The sequence below is a fragment of the Aristolochia californica genome, unplaced genomic scaffold (assembly GCF_029961685.1).
Source record: "Aristolochia californica isolate CCGP_79_NKW_82.1479 unplaced genomic scaffold, dmAriCali1.0.hap1 SCAF_11, whole genome shotgun sequence".
NCBI classification, from domain to species: domain Eukaryota; kingdom Viridiplantae; phylum Streptophyta; class Magnoliopsida; order Piperales; family Aristolochiaceae; genus Aristolochia; species Aristolochia californica.
The window spans coordinates 33,549,099-33,566,336 of NW_027181782.1; the positions used below are offsets into that span (position 1 = coordinate 33,549,099).

Sequence of the window (17,238 nt, forward strand, 5' to 3'; positions counted from 1 at the left end):
AAGAGTTTTACATCAAATAAAAGTTTGATTAATCAGTTGAGTAGAAGCATTAAGCCTATTGAAGAATGCAAATCCAAACACCACTTAATATTTACCAGCTAAATCAGATTTTCCTATACTCAACACACTAAAAGAAAAGAAAAAACAGAAAGAAGAAAAATGAGCATCAGAGCCTCGTCAAAAAGGGGAAGAAGAGATGATAAGGATAAAGAAGCAAGCATCTCGAAGAAAAATTTTCCAGGTCTTCTCTAAGCTCTGTCGTTCCTTGTCATCTCCGGTCTTGATCCGTTTTTGAGAAGCAACTCACTTTCCCCAAAGGAGAGGATATGATTGATAAATGGTAAAACTTAGAGAGGAGAAAGCCAGATGTTTCGCTTCCACCAAGAGAAAACCTGGGGTGACTTCTTCTGGGGCGCTGGTTAATTTGAGAAACCTTGTCGTCCAGTTTTTAAAAGGAAAATTTCCCCCCAATTATGTAGTCTAACGACTTCAAGGAAAGTTTTATGCTTCCCTTGAAAGGGGCAATCTTGCTTTGAACATGATGTAATTATTGAGAGCCTTTTGACTTTGATAAAATTTACTAAAAAAATCCCTTTCAAGTGTAAGACTATGTAATCCTCTTTTGGGTTTGATTGATCTTATTGAACCAGGTTTTGTGGTGAACCAATGTTTATGTTAATAGTGTTAGCAGTTATCTATTTTTTAGTTTGACCCGTTATTCCCTTAAATGTAGGCTTAGTAGTCAACTGTAACCACTACCTATTGTTATGGTAAAAAAAGGTTTATAAAATACGAATGTAGTTTAGTAGCTGTAGTTTGTGACATTTCCATCGAAGAACTTCTGAATAAATGAAACACTCTTCTGTAACTTCTGGAATTTGATCGTCATAGCTAGAAGTAAGCGTTCATGTTTTCCAATTGAGAAAAAGTAGGGCGAAGGGCAATGACTCTTCGTCAGCCTGTTTATTGCATACCTGACTAAGTAGTTAGTTAGTGGGTTCTTTAATAAGTGGACAAAGAAATGGACATTCCTAATCATCTAATTAGGGGATGAATATACTTACAAGTAGCAATGAAATATAATAAACCCTCTTGACCTTCAGCCAATTTGTTTACTATTGATTAGAAAAAGTTGTGAGATCATGCCAAGTAACAATTAAACTCAAAAGAATAAAATAGGGTTGGGGCATGTGCATTAATGAGTGGGAGTGGGCTAATCATCCATTAAAGAGAATGATGAAGCAAAAAACTTTTGGTATCATGACTAAGTGCATTTCCAAGCCAATCTTCCTTGGAAAGTGAAAGATTCTTCAATTCCACGCACCTACTTTCTCCAAAAGCTATGAATAATTCAATAAACAATTTTAGTTATATAAATTTTATAGAGGAAAGCATTACATTTTTCCCCCTTTTATTTGTCTTATTAAAAATCATTTTTCTACACACACCACAAGTGCCAATGGGTGCCACCAGTTTGCAAACTGTTCGAGCTCGACTTGAAAAAAAACTTGACTCAATTCAGTTTTTACATGAGCTTAATCGGAGCTCAAACTTGAAATAAGGCTCATTAAGTACAACAAGTCAAATTTGAGATTTTCCAAACTCGGCTTGTTAGCTTGTGAGTTGACTCATTAGTATAGATTTTTTTACGAAAATACCTTTTACTTTAATTGTTCTTATCAATTTCCTCTTTAGTTGGTTGATAGTTGCTCTTATTTACCTCAAACCTCAATGGCGATCACCAATAGAATAAATACTATTGATGGAGGTGTTTATTCTTTCTTTTAGGTCTATAAGATGGTTATTATTATGCTCCATTACAAATTCTTAGACTCCTCTGCGAAAATAGTACCAAAGTTATTATAATATTTTATTTTATTTATTTTATATAATAAAAAAGGGATAGGCAACTCTCATGCATGTCAATGTACACAATAAATAAACATATCTTATATAGTAACTTTTTGAGCTAGGCATGGCACAATGAAGAATGTACCACGACACATGAGCCACCTACTCTCCATGATAAGACAAAAAAAGGAACTAATAAGTGTCACATTGGTGGATGGACCCTCTTTAATAATTTTCATTTTATTTATTTTTACCAATACAAGGTGGCATTTTTTATGGTCTATTTTTTTATTTTTCATTTCATTTTAAAAATTTTTAAAATATAAAAAATAACTTATTTAGTAGAGATCGACGGTAGAGATTGGAGAGCGGCAATGGGCCCAAACAATTGACATTTCATATTTCAGTGGAGTTGACGCCTCTCCAAACTCTTCCGCTCTGAACGTTATCTAATTTGTGGGCGCAGTCATGGCGCGAGAACCGCGACGCCAGCTGAACACAGGACGTGGCAAACTGACAGTCACCGCCCGAGACGCACTTGACACGTGTTAAGTAACCAGGTCGGGCTTTTCTGTCATTTTGTCGCATTTGACAGTCAGTGGGTCCACCACGGCAGTTGCTACTTGCTAGAAAACAGAAGAGCAACCAACGCATTTCCTTACCTTTATAGTGACATAAATACCCTCACCCCACCGGCATCTTCAACCGTGACCACTCACGGATTCTTGACTTTATACGAAGACATGCGGTTGTGACGTAATTTTGTGACAAGTCGAGGGCATTTACCGTGAGAAGAAACCGCTGGTTCGACGGCTCAATCAATTGAGAATATTCAGACGATTAAGGCGGGATTCCTGGTATTTTCGAAGGAAATTCCACTTAATCCGTTACCAGATTCTTTCTCTAGTCTCGTCTAGGTATTTGTGTAAATATATTTAAGATACGAGGGTAGATGTTTTTCTTCTCGTTGTCTCTGCTCTTCCTGAGCTGGCTTTTATCTGAAATTACAAAACTAACCTCGTCTATTTATGAACGACGAAGAAGTGGTGGGCCCCGAGTGTGGAAAACATATTTGGTGAAAAATCATTTGAGTTAAAGCTTGCCAGCTGGACTATTTTTTGATTGGATATGAGGAGAGTTGACAGGTAACACACATTTGGTTAGTTGGAACGAATCTAAGGTGGGAGTGGACTGTTTTAATGGTTAGGACCTCTATAGCTTTCAAGTTCAAAGGATTTTTGGTAAGATGAAGGTAGACTAGGCAAAAAAGTGCCTTCCAAGTCTTGTAGAGATCCATGTTGCTTAAGTTGGTGTGATTTTTTTTTTTTAGCTTACAAGTTCAAATTTTAATCATATGTTGATAAGGAGATGACATTTATTATAATTTTTAAATTAAAATTTTTAGAAAAATATTAGCATCTTATTTATTATTTTTAAGAACATTTAATTGGAGCTATTGTTTGATTAAGAAGTAATACACTCTTTTATATCATCTATTGAAATTCATTAAAAAAATTAAAATCCCTACTTTGGAATTGATAAATAGTAAAACTAAGGGTAGATATCGGTTGGGTTTCCAAAACTTGAACTCAACCTCAAACCGACCCCCTCACTGACCTATCCTTGCCCAGTTTTGCCCATTTGTCCAATTCTCCTAGTGCATAAGATAGTGACTTATAATTTTTAAAATTATAAAAATTTCAATATACCATAAAAATTTCATAACATCAAACTCTCTTTATTCAAGCCATCGAATCTGATTTAAAATATTTTAATTTACCTTAAATACCCCTAAAATTTTATAAAATTGTATTATTATAATATTAAAAAATATTTTATTCATATATTTTCTAAAGGGTATTAAAACCCTTGGAATCCTATATCGAACCTGAATCCCAATGGGGTTTTTAGCTCATTCTTGGGTTTTCGGGTTGGATCCATAAAATCTAACAATTATCCACCTCTAAATTAAAAATTAAAAATTAAAAATAAATAAATTTAAAATAATTTTTTTCGAAGAAATTATTTGCTAAAAGGAACCTAACCAGGTTGTTGAAGTCATGTACATACACTTCGTGGTACAGTCTTACCATTAGAAAAGGTGCTACAGTCTTACCATTAGAAAAGGTGCACTTAGATGTGCCGCTACCGGGACAACCTGGACCCACGAGTCAAAGTAAACAGTCAAAAGTAAAAGTGAAAATGTGGTGAAATTTCTACCCCTTGCACGTGCCGCCAAAGCGACGTCGAAAAACATTCAACAAAGAACGGTGGCATTTTAGAAATAATTCAAAAAAGTGAGGGTGTTTATGATTCCAGCCCTTATTGCCGAATCGGGCTCGTAGACCTCTTCGTCGTTCTCTGCTGTGGACACAGGGACCTCTTCCCTGCCTGCAACAGCGCAGAAAAAAAACAAGAGCAGTCGAGACGAGAGACTAGAGAGATTTCGGAATTCAGAACAACCGGTAGCACAGCCCCTGGATGATTACAAAGCTTTTTTTTTTGGCGCAAAGCAATGTCTGAGAATCGCAGAAAACCAAAACCTCTTTGTTTGGACTGACGCTCTCCGTTATAAAGAAAGCAACGAGGTAAAAGGGTCGTGGAAACTGCATGTGTCTGAAGCAAAAAAGTAAGCAAAGCTACGGAATGAAACGACAGCTTGATAGATTGCCGACGCTTTGTAAGATTGGCTTTCCTGTGATCTTTGCAGGAAATGACCGTCTTTTAAGGAGTTTTAGTGGAATGTGAATGGATAGTGTGGGGCTCTCGAGATATCTGTGGAGTTGAAGCGTCTTGTTCGTGTCTCTGTTGTTTCATAGTAAGCATTTCGGATTTTTTTGTTGTCGGTCGAGAGGTTTCCATTTCTTTCTTTCTTTGCTCTTGAATACATTGTATTCTCAATGCAATGCTGTATTCCTCTTTTGTTTCTTTTAGTTTTTTCTTTTTGGCTCGTGAGTCGTGGATGATAAATGGCGAGCGTAAGTCATTTCTGCAGAATTCCGCTTTCCAAGCTAGTTGATTTTCTTTATCTTAATTATTGTTTTCTAGTTGAAGAATGTCGTTTTTTTTTTTTTTTTTTTTTGGGTCGAGTCATTACAGAAGAAGATGATGAACTTTTCTCTATCATTTTCGTTTCTTTAACCGTGAATGCTGGATTAACTTCTTTAGTTTGTCATTAAGGATTTTGCGGCTGAAGTGGTCTTTTGAGGTTCGTTATCAGTTACATTTTGCCCTTGTGAAATCTGAAGATTTGGCGAAGAAACGTCAGATCTTTGCAACTTGCTCTGGAGATTTTATTGTCGAAACTTCACTGAGAAGTCAGCATGCAAAGGTATCCATTGGTTAAAAAAAATGAAGAATTTGTGGGAAGGGTATAGAGAACCCGAAGAAAAAAAAAAAAGATTTTGACATGATCTTCGTTGTCCTTGGCGAAATATTGTGAGAGAGACCGCTGGCTTTGTGAGGTGAAGGTCTAGGAAGTTTAGGTTTTTCTTCAATTGACAAATTAGATAGATCAAGAGAGATCACCAGTACAGAGTAGACTCATTTGCAGGACGGCTTATGGTAGTTGTTTGATATTCTCAGGTACTAGTTAACTAGGGAGCAGCCATGGCCTCTCACTGGGATCACTTTGGGGAGATTGCAAATGTCGCTCAGCTAACGGGTCTCGATGCTGTGAGACTGATCGGAATGATAGTAAAGGCCGCAAGCACCGCTCGGATGCACAAAAAGAATTGCCGGCAGTTCGCACAACACTTGAAGCTGATTGGTAATTTACTGGAACAGCTCAAAATCTCCGAGCTTAAGAAATACCCGGAAACCCGAGAGCCATTGGAACAATTGGAGGATGCTTTGAGGAGGTCATATATATTGGTGAATAGTTGTCAAGACCGGAGTTATCTTTATCTTCTCGCGATGGGGTGGAATATCGTTTACCAGTTCAGGAAGGCGCAGGGGGAGATTGATCGGTATCTGAAGATTGTTCCCCTTATCACACTTGTGGATAATGCGCGGTTCAAGGTCAGATTCCGTCGAGTGTGAGATTTAGTTTACATGTATTTTTCTTTTTCAAATTTTTTTCATGTATTTTCTATTTATCTACTGGAAATTTTGGGGTTTATTTGTTGACTATTCCTGTGTATTTTTTTGGTTTCCTTGGTGGACTGCCCGATAGACGTAGAAATATGCACTTTGCACTGAATTAGAGGGTGTTTTACATTGAGCTTTACTGAAAATTTCGACTTAACAAGGCTGGCCGGATAGGTGTACCAGAAATTCTGGTAACATACTCATATTAGGCTTTCTTGACGTCTGGCATGTTGATTAGAATAATTATGGGTCCATGCTGATGGGTTGTGTCTGTATCTTTCGTCGCTTTCTTTTAATTTATGTATTATTAGATATAAAAATTTCTTTCAATTGGTTGTCTGGAGACCAAACTGCTTTAGTTAATCATTGATGCCTATTTCTGTCAGTGCTAGAGCTTCACCTCTTTATTGTTACTGCACTAGTAGGTTAGCAATGGGCTTTCAAGGCCATATTACGGCTTTTTACCTGTTTAGATATTGTCTAACCTAGCTTTTGCTGTTAGAATTTTCCTTCTGCAAAACAAGGAGAAAGAAATGGAGTTACTGTTGCAGTTTGAGTTCAATTTTGAATCTGCTTGTTTGCTTGTAAACCATCAGCAAAAAATGAGATTGCAATAAAATGAAGAAATTAAGAAGTTCTCAGACATTGAGATGAAAGGATTTCTTTTTACCCTTGAGTTCAACCTCTGAGATTTGGGCAGAGAGTCACAGTTAAAGAGAGAAGCCCACTGATATTTTGTGAAGCCTTAAGCAGTCTATTGTGAGGGTCTCAAATGTTTTGGCCAATTGAACCTGTCTATAAGTTTTCTGCGTATGCTCCATGGCAGAAAAACTTTTTCAAACTTGGGGGCTGCTAAGGCAAAGTAGAGTAGCAAGTCTCAGTAGACCATTCTATTCTGGGTTCAACACATTCACTTTTGTTACTTACATTTTTCACTGGGACCCTGCAGATTATTCACATTTTGTCTGATTAAGCTATGTGTGATAGCTACTTCCAACTTCCTTCAACTTTGAATTGTATGTATCAATGCCCATAAGGAAAAATATATCCAGAAAAAAACACAGCTGAAATTTCTTGTTACAAACTTAATGTTATTTAAAAATATCTTTTAGATATAGTTGAGTGACTAAGTAGACTTGCAGCAATTTGTCATAACTTCCCTAAAAAAACATATTTATAGAATTGCAGTTCAGAAGACATTTGGCTCTTTTAGAAAGGGAATAATTAGAGCTTTTATCTTATGAGTGTTGAAAAGCCTTGTATTTGTTGGTTAGTAGTTTACGGTTTAAGATCAATTTCACTGAGAAACTGAAAAGAATGAAAGCAGCAAGGCAAATCAATTGGTTACTTCTGCTGAACTTCAAGCAATACGTTGCTTGTAATTACTTTGTTTTTTTAACTGGTGTACCTTGTATGTGATTTTGCAGGAAAGATTGGAAGACATTGATAGGGACCAAAGGGAATACACATTTGATGAGGAGGATAGGAAATTGCATGATGTGATTTTGAAGCCTGAACAGATGCAAAATGATACAATGGTGCTGAAGAAATCTCTTTCCTGTTCTTACCCACACTTAGGTTTCAACGAAGCCCTACAGGAAGAAAACGAGAAGCTCAAATTAGAATACCAAAGATCTCAAGCTAATATGGACGTACGTGAGTGTGAAGTGATTCAACATTTACTCGAAGTCACAGAAACTGCTGCACATGTTCTTCCAGAGAAAACTTTACCTGTAAAAAATTCTAAGATGAAGAAAGATCATTCTGTTCAAAAAAGTTATGTTCGACAAGTCAGTGAGAATAATACTGCTTCCAGGTCTGTATTCATTTCATACTGCTCCAAGTAATGTTTTTTATATATGTTCTCAGCGGGAGGGACGGAGACGAGGATACTCTTAATGAAGTCATCCTCAACTTGACTTAAATTAGGCTTTCTTGCTAGATGGGTAACATAGCCTATATGCAAATCTATGGTTTGGTTGAATAATTAGATGCAACATTGAAAAAAAAAACCACTCATGTAATGGGTGTCACTGTTTCGCTGGTTTGTAGAGTGTGTCCTAGATGGGTAATATAGCCAATATGCAAATGTATGGTTTGGATGAATAATTAGATGCAACATTGAGAGAAAAAAAAGTCAGTTGATGGGTGCTACCGTTTCACTGGTTTGTAGAGTGAGGTGTTTGTAATTGTTGGATTACATGTTATATATATAAAAAAGTAATTCTGAGTAATTTTATTTTAGAGGGCCCATAAATTTTTCACTAACATGGCAAAAGCTGTTCATCAGTAATGGATCATACTAACGAATGATGTTGCTTGGATTTGGATTCTAGTTATTCAATTGGACCTATGAAGAAGCAAAACTACCATCACTGGATGGCTGAACTGACATCATTGGGGTGGTTTATGTCCTACTGTTATGTCCAAACATTTTCATCTTGATGTAATATTAATTCTCTCTTTCTCTTCCTCTGGCATGTGTGCAAAGATATATACTCAGTTATCTTTTAGAAGAACATGCACAATTAAAGTTCAAACTGGAACTAGTGTCTAAAATCATTTAATTTTGTGCAGAAATGTTTCTCCTGTTTCATCAGGACATGATCTGAAGTCTATGAAAGGTTCATACCGACAGGAGGAATGGCACTCAGATTTACTTGACTGCTGTGCAGAGCCTGCCTTATGTATGTTTTTGCGCACTATTGAAATTTCCAAGCGCCATTACTTCAGGGTTTGTAAAGTAAATGTATCATATTCTTATTTTATCACTTGAAATCACTTGAAAAATATGCTCTATCATAAGTTTTCAGTAGCCAATCTTTTTCCACTGAATTTCAAAATACAAGTATCCGATTGTTCAATCTGGTGGGCTTAATTTTTTTGGACCTTTTGAGTGGGCTTTCTATGTGAGTAGGACATTTTCAGGAGGTTGATGATCCGGGCAATTTGTACTTTAGCTATATTATTTGTTTTTCTTGTTCAAGGTTAACAATATGTTCTTTTTTTTCCTGTTTAAGAACCAGAGATGATTGAAGTTAATGAGTTTTATGAGGTGCATTCAAACATATATCCTTAATGCTGATGCCCCAGCTGCTCTTTTCCTTGATATTCATTTTTTTGAGTGATTATAGGCATCTTAGTTTTAAGATTACCATGCCGCTATTGATCAAATCCATTTATTAACTTTTTCCAGGCATGAAAACCTTTTTCTATCCATGTGGAACATTTTCAAGGATTGCGACTGTTGCTACTAATAGGCAAATGTGTAAGTAGTATGCTTTTTTTTATTTTTTAACTTATTTTAGTACTTTTTCATGGGAGTCATGAACTGATAAACAGTAGTAGTTCTGGTACTTCTCTTGCTTTGAAGGTGAAAAGAAATTAACTATGTTTCTATAATATAAGATAAATACGGATGGTTGATTAAGTATTGCCAGAGAATGTCTTTATTTCACTGCTGTGATACAAATACAGAAGCAAATAAAATATACCATCTAGCATGCATCAACTTCCATAATAGTTTGAGGGGAAGGATGTTGAGTTCTCTTTATCATCAAGATCTCAACTTTTCCCCACGATCTCTGGTCTCTTTTAATTGTATTTAGTTTACGTCATGCGGACATGATGGGGATAGTTTGATAAATATTTCTGGCTTACAAAGAATTGTTTGAAGGGTATGCTCAAAGAAAAACTGAGATGTAGAACAGCCAAAGAGGAAAAGACAAGGGTTATGTTACATTTAGCAGTTGTGGTTTTGGGGTATATTTCAGTGGGTGCTTGATGCAATAGTGTTCATGTAGTGGGTTTGGAAATATGTGAAAATAGCAGTGTGCTCAAGAAGGAGATATATCATGCTTGCTTTAAACTCATCATAGGTCCATGCTATCAATTAACAAGATTGAGAAAGGAAGATTATAGGTGCTGGAAAGTTCTAAAATTAGTGACAAGCAAAGAAATGTAACTAGAAAATACTGGCAAAAAATTTTAATCTTGTTAATACAAGTATTCTGTTAAGCCTGACTACCTGAGTTCTGCAGGTGATTATGTATTCAAAGAGTTCCTATTCAATATGAGATTAAGTGACATAAACTCCATTCTGTGCATTCCATGAGCCTGAGCAATTGAAAACTCATTGAGCTTCCTTATCTCCTGTCTTTGAAAAGAGAAAACAAAAAAAAGGATTCTTTTCTCTTAACTAATGGTGCCACAACTGTAAAGACCAGAAATTGTCGATGAATACTAGATGGCTCTGATGTTACTCAATTCCCTTTTTGGTTCTGAATTTCTTCCTTTTTTCATGGTAATTTGCTAGCACTTTTTGATCCAAGGAAGTCAACTCATTGAAAGCCTCCTCTTGCAAAACTCAGGATAGACCAATGTTACAGAACCAGACCTGGTGAGGTGGACGGGTCTGGTTGAACCAGTGATGTCATAAAGCACATTTTTAAAATAAAAAATGAAAAAAAGGCGGGAAGAAAGTCTTACCCAACCTTTGGGTGCCGGGGGAGGAGGAGCAGAAACCCACCTTCCCCATTTTGTCAGCGGGTGTAGGAGGGGCTTCCTCCCTCCCTGTTGCATGGGAAGAATGTCTCCCCCTACACCGTTTGTCTAAAAGAGACAGGTGGGGGGTCACTGCCTCTCTCCTCCCCCTTTTTCTTCACCGACAATAGAGGTGGCCCACTTCTTACCGTCAACAGTGGACAAGTAGGAGCCTTCCCCGTTTGGTGCCAAACATGGAGGGGGGGTGGATTGGTGGGAGTGGCACCCCTTCCCCTGCAATGTCTCGTGACTGAAGAACTTCCCTACCCAGGTGGATTTAGCGGTTAAATTGATTAAATCAGCCAGGTCATCCTTTTTTTTAATCCTCTCTGGTTTTATAGGTTTTCAGACCCAGTGGAGATACCGGATCTGGTTTGGGTCAGCCAACACTGGGCTGGAACTTATTGAGGCTTTGATGCATGGATTCGTTTTTAAGTTAAATTCAATGGAAAGAGCATGTTGTGGAATGTGGATGTTAAGGAAGAGTTTTTTTTTAAAATTTCAAATGGTGTGCATTTTCTTTATTTGGCTTGAACTAAGTAAGTGAGATGGTACTCAGGCTAAACAGTTATTTGGACATAAATTTTCATAATTTTGTCTGGCACTTTGGAAGGAAACTTAACCTTATCAAGTTCTAGGGTAAAATATATTTTAGGGAAGAAAAAGACTGCAAGCTCTGCTCATATCTTAATTTGTAAAGAAATAAGACTATGGAGATATTAATTATCAATTATTATTTCTGGAGTTTTGATTGACAATACAATGTTTTTTTGCAATTACTGAAGATAGGGATAAAAATGTAAATTTTGTTTTCTTTATCTAGAAAAATACAAAAAGATGAGCAAAACTGACCTTTCATGAAACATAATAACTTCTGGGGATGTTTTTCAGTATTTCTAGTTGGAAATCAAAAAGAGGTCTCTAATTGAGTAAGTTGGAAGTTCTTTCAAGTTGTTATATAGATGTAACAATGTTACTAATTAAAAAAAAAATCATTGTAATGACACTCACAACCTGGCCCTGTTTATCAACCTGGTAGAGTGACTGAGTTCAGTTAACTGATGATCACCAAGTTGAACCCTTGCATTTTTTAACTGCGAATGCATGGTTAAGGAATGGTGTAGTTCAATATTCTTTTGCTAATAATTTTTACTGATAGATCATGAAGTTGAACCTTTGCATTTTTAAAATGCAAATTTATAGTTTAAGGAATGGTGTGGTTTAACATTATTTTGCTAATATTTATTACTTATACTCTGATTTAAAGTGTTTGTGCAAATTGGACTACTATTCAGATTTCCAAAATCCAAAACATCAACAACAAGAAGTTTGAAAAAATAATTAAAAACATTAAAATGAAAATTGACCATTTGATATGATATTTTGACTCCTTTTATCAAATGTTTTGGTGAAATTTATCAAACGTGAAAAACACTTTTTGGTTATCAACTTTGGACCTAGTCAATTTACTTTTTCAAACACAATATTTTGCTATATAGATGAAGTTGTAACTAAATGATTTACAGTTTTTGATCACTTAGATGACCACTTGAAGTCATGATTTAATGCAATTGTGCTGAAAAGCTCTCTCTCTCTCTCTCTCTCTCTCTCTCTCTCTCTCTCTCTGTAATCTTTTCTTCTCAACTCCCTGCATGTAAGTAGTTGCAACTAGCTTAATTGATTTGTATAGTTTATAACCCCTACCTGTTGTACTTAACAGCCTCAGGAGAAGCCTGCAACGAACTGATGGCTTATTCAATGATATTAGCATGTTGCTGTTACACTTGCTGTGTTAGAAGGAAGCTCCGCAGGATGCTCAACATCACGGTAAACCAGTGCTCTCTGTTCTCTCTCAATGCCCCACTTCTTCACCCTAAGCTTGACACCCAGGCGTGCACACACTGCCAATCGCACACACATCTATCTATGTTAAGGTAATAGTTAAAGATGTCTGTCAGTTTTGCTTTTAGGAGGACAGCATTATGTAGACTCAATGCACCCATTCACAATGGGCACTGACTACATCTAGGTGCATAATCTGAAGTTTCCATTGGTGACACATGTAGTTTCTATGGGGATCTGCTAAATGGCTGGATAATAAAGCTTGAATTTGACTCGATTTTGCTCTTTTTTACATCATTTATAAATATCTAAGATGACCAAAATACTGTGGTTATTGTGAATTATCTGTAAGGCAAGAACCATATCTGTCCAACACTGTCCTTTCATCCAAATCACTAAGGTAAACAAATGCTTCATATTTTTGCCTTCGAGCATAGTTCTTGAAAATTTTGTATTCAGACATTGGTTTGTGTGGTCTATTAGTGTTTTAGTAGGTAAAGAGTGAACCCGGTAAAGGACAATCTATATTGATTTACATAATAAGTTGATTTGTAGTCCGTCATTGCAAGCATATCATTTTAAAGTTTCCTGATGTGGAGATGAATAGTTGGCTTTTGCTTTTTTCTTTGTTTTGGTGCATATGTGGAACATTCTGTTGATATAATCTTCTGTAGATTTACTGATTTAATGAATGGATGTGTTGTCCGTTTCTCTTTTCCAAGTGGTGAGATTAGCATGGGTCTTAACAATTAACTCTGGCGTGCTGGGACTGTGTTGTCGTTTCTGGGAAATAAAAATGTGCTTATCAAACCTATTGATGTGATTTTTTTGGAATTAGGTTTTATTAACAACCAGTCAGTAATATCTTTAAATTGTGATCCTTAAATGTGTTCGTGAAGTAATTTAGTTCATTGAGAGAAAAATTTGTCTGCTCAGCAGACAGTTCTGTATCTCCCTGGCTATGCAAAAATGATTGGCTTAATACTTATGAGCATTTTACTGTATCCATAGGGAGGCTTGTGTGATGATTTCTTGTCACATTTACTCTGCTGTTGCTGTGCTCTTGTTCAAGAATGGCGAGAAGTGGAGATACGTGGTATCTACAGTACGATCTCTTTGACCCTTTTAGTATTTTTGTTTCTTTTCGTTTGTGCCTATGAAAGTACTGGGCAATGGTTCCTCATATCTTCTACTTTCCCGGTGGAAAGAACCTACCAAGATTGCTCAACTAGGAAAGAAAAACAAGTAATCTAATTCCAATATCTTCACATGTCATCCTTGCAGCATGTCCAGAGAAAACCAAGACAAGCCCACCCCCATCGCAGTACATGGAATCTTAACTCCGTTCTCGAGATGGACACTCCAAAGGACATCAAAATTCCAGTAAAACGATTTTTTGCCCAGAAGACCAGTGAAGAAAGATGCAGATCGTTGAAACAGCATTGTACTTATACACTGGCTTTCATTATGGATTTGTTTAGAAAATAGCACAGTTGTTGTACACTTGTGATTACCGTGTCATGTATCATAGGCAAGTTTATAAAAGGATTGTTTGAACAGGTCGCTGTCTTTTTAATTGGCAAGCTATTACAAGCTTGGTAGATGTTAGTTTTTGGTTTAGATGGTAATGGTTTTTGTGAATATTTAACTTGGGGCATTTTATGGCTTGAAAAGTGATTCAATTTTTGTCCAGTATCTGTGGAGGAGTCTAACAGAATTAAAATCGTTTACAGCTTTGGAGTGAATGCTTGAAATTGTCCTGATCCGTGGACCTTCTTCTAATCGCTCTTAGCAGATAGCTCATTGGATTCATTCTAGCCGTCGTCGTCATTGAACACTCCAGTAAATCTTTTGGCTGGTTTGGTTTTAAGCTTATAAAAATGAATTTGTATGGTGGATATTGGCGCGAACTCAACGGTAGTAACAGTAGAAGATGTCTTCCTCACCTTTCCTTCAAACGGGTGATCTCCATAGCCACAAAAACGTGGTATATTGGTTGCGTTCTCCTTATCTTTGTTATCCTGGAGAGAACGAGAGGCCCAAACTCCATGCTGGAAATCAAATAAATATTTTAGTTCAAAAGCTTCACTACCTTACTCTGCACCTGATTCAACAGCAATCTGTCCATGGCGAAGCCAGTTTCCATAGAAGTGTGGAACCCAAATGGAAAATACAGAGTCGTTAGCACCAAACCCATGCCGGGCACCAGGTGGATTCGTTTGCTGACGGACCAGGACTGCCGTGTTGAAGTAATCCTTATGGCTTCTTTAAATTTCTTCAATCTCTCACTGGTTTGAGTTTCTGCCCTGACCGAACTATTTTCACTGGTTTGAATTCAGATATGCACCCAGAACAAGACCATCTTGTCTGTGGAGGATATCCTCGCCCTGATTGGTGATAAATGTGATGGAGTGATCGGACAGGTAAGACGATTGAGGCAACGTTTCTACTTCTCCTGACTGATCATTTCATGGGTGAATTTGCTCTGAACTCTGAACCCTTTAAATGATCTCTTTACCTGATTTTCTTTTGTGGATGATTAGCTGACTGAAGACTGGGGTGAAGTGCTTTTCTCCGCTCTGAGCAGAGCTGGAGGGAAAGCTTTCAGCAATATGGCTGTTGGATATAACAACGTGGATGTGAATGCTGCTTCAAAGTATGGAGTTGCAGTTGGAAACACTCCTGTGAGTTGGATAATAGATTGTAGAGATGATAATATTTCTCTCAAAGCGCCAATTATGTATGGAGTGATATTAACAAAAACAAAACATCACTGTTCATCTTTCTGCTGAATTTGATCACAGGGTGTCCTCACAGAGACAACTGCAGAGCTGGCTGCTTCACTATCTTTAGCAGCTGCCAGAAGAATTGTTGAAGCAGATCAGTTCATGAGGGCAGGTCTCTATGATGGATGGCTTCCCAATCTGTATGTTTAGTTCTCTACTTAATGGCTTCTCACTTAAATCTATCTTGTCAACGAGAGAAAACATGGGAGAGCTCTGAAAAATATGGACTTGGGTTCCCATTTTTCCTAGGTTTGTTGGCAATTTACTGAAGGGACAGACTGTGGGAGTGATTGGAGCTGGCCGTATTGGCTCTGCATATGCTAGAATGATGGTAACAACTTAGAGTTTTCATGTCTGGCTTTTCAAATTTGAAGCTCAAGTAGCACTTGTGAGGAAATGAACCTGTTAGTTTTGATCTCTTGTGACAGATTGAAGGCTTCAAGATGAACCTGATATACTATGACTTGTACCAGGCAACTAGGCTGGAAAAGTTTGTCACAGGTATCGGCTCTTGATGTTTTTTTAGCTTTTTTAGTCCTCATCAAGTGAAATTTTATACATGCTTGGCCTCAATCTTGCTTCTCTTCTCAGCTTATGGACAGTTCCTAAAAGCCAATGGTGAGCAACCAGTCACATGGAAAAGAGCAGCCACTATGGAAGATGTGCTCCGTGAAGCTGATGTGGTAAGAGCTGATGCTTCCTGTTCTTTCTTTGTTACTGTGAGCAAATTTATATTTCAATACTGGGTTACTGGGTTTTGAGATCTGTAGTGAAACTAAAGCAAATTTATTGCTTTTTCAGATCAGTCTGCATCCAGTCTTGGACAAAACTACTTACCATTTGATCAATAAAGACAGACTTGCCATCATGAAGAAGGTAAAACAGCTTTACTGACCTCCCTCATGATCAATATTAAATACAGCGAAAAAACTAAAGAATTATTTTTTGTTTTTTTATAATTACAGGAAGCTATTCTTGTAAATGCAAGCAGGGGTCCAGTGATCGATGAAGCAGCCTTGGTAGAACATTTGAAGCAAAATCCAATGTTTCGCGTTGGGCTTGATGTCTTTGAGGTGCTCATCAGACACCAATCTTTCTGCCCAACTCGAGAGAAAACTCTAAACTGACTAATTTGAGGCTGTTTCTCAGGAAGAGCCTTTCATGAAACCAGGTCTTGCTGACCAGAAAAATGCTGTTGTTGTGCCACACATTGCCTCTGCTTCAAAGGTGCATCAGTTCTCCTTTTCTCTACGAAAATATGGAAAATTTCACAGTTTTCAACTGCTTTGATTGTTTTTAGTTTCTCTGCTAAACAGAATCCTTTTTACATCTTACTGTAGTGGACCCGTGAAGGAATGGCAACTCTTGCAGCTCTAAATGTCGTGGTAAGTCAACAACAATTAAGTTAAATTAGAAAAAAAACAGTTTAAATCTACTCTTAACTCTCTTTTTCTCTGCTGTTCTTAATCGTAGGGGAAGATCAAAGGGTACCCAATTTGGTCTGATCCAAACCGAGTAGAGCCTTTCTTGGATGGGAATTCTCCAGTTCCAGCTGCCTGTCCAAGCATTGTCAATGCAAAGCAAATCGGTTTGTACTGAACATTTTTCCTTCAAAACTAAAACTTCCGGGTTCAAGCTTGCTGAATTGTGAAATTTTCTCTTGTAGGACTGATTGCTTCCAAGCTTTAAGCTCCAGTCAGGGAGAAAGTTTCCGATCTTAATATAGTGATGAATGTAAAGAGCTCTTGAGGTTGTTATTCATCTACATTACGATGATCTGATAAAGTTTTATCACTTTCTTTAAAATGTTAGCAGAATGCCGCGCATTGAATGGGGAAGAAAAAATGTGAATAAAAAATTATATTTAACAAATTTTCTCTCACAACATGATGGAATTTGAGAAGAAAAGAAAAGAAATAGAAACTTGAGAGAAAATTTTAATTATCAAAATTTTAAAATATATATATATTTTTTCTAATTGTATCCAAATAAGAGAAACTATATCTCTTTTCCATTTTCTCTCTCGTTTTCAATGGACTTCCAAACAGACCGCATGTGATCGCCCTCGAGAAAACTAATAACGCCTACTTGAATGAACGCGCTCCAACATACAGCATTCATGTGCGGC

General features: G+C 37.0%; 2 protein-coding genes across 10 annotated transcripts; both read left to right on the top strand.

The window, feature by feature from the left end:
• Positions 1–4,239: 4,239 nt before the first annotated feature.
• On the top strand, positions 4,240–14,008 carry LOC137944896 (cell number regulator 13-like). Of its 9 annotated transcripts, none has more exons than XM_068790688.1 (10): positions 4,240–4,480; positions 4,562–4,669; positions 5,032–5,315; positions 5,437–5,871; positions 7,368–7,756; positions 8,518–8,627; positions 9,137–9,208; positions 12,203–12,309; positions 13,336–13,429; positions 13,609–14,006. In XM_068790688.1, the coding sequence occupies exons 4-10, from the start codon at positions 5,461–5,463 to the stop codon at positions 13,662–13,664; spliced, it is 1,239 nt and encodes a 412-aa protein (XP_068646789.1). In that variant the 5' UTR covers positions 4,240–4,480; positions 4,562–4,669; positions 5,032–5,315; positions 5,437–5,460; the 3' UTR covers positions 13,665–14,006. The 9 variants fall into 9 exon arrangements, with proteins under 9 accessions (XP_068646789.1, XP_068646790.1, XP_068646795.1 ...); XM_068790689.1 differs by having other exon boundaries at positions 4,240–4,439; XM_068790694.1 differs by having other exon boundaries at positions 4,240–4,669; positions 13,336–13,420; positions 13,609–14,008.
• A 391-nt stretch (positions 14,009–14,399) lies between these two features.
• LOC137944201 (glycerate dehydrogenase) lies at positions 14,400–16,940 on the top strand. The gene is made up of 13 exons (XM_068789780.1): positions 14,400–14,573; positions 14,664–14,747; positions 14,868–15,008; positions 15,129–15,250; positions 15,360–15,441; positions 15,539–15,611; positions 15,702–15,793; positions 15,912–15,986; positions 16,076–16,183; positions 16,260–16,337; positions 16,451–16,495; positions 16,584–16,698; positions 16,777–16,940. The coding sequence occupies exons 1-13, from the start codon at positions 14,451–14,453 to the stop codon at positions 16,797–16,799; spliced, it is 1,161 nt and encodes a 386-aa protein (XP_068645881.1). The 5' UTR covers positions 14,400–14,450; the 3' UTR covers positions 16,800–16,940.
• The last annotated feature ends 298 nt before the right edge of the window (positions 16,941–17,238 follow it).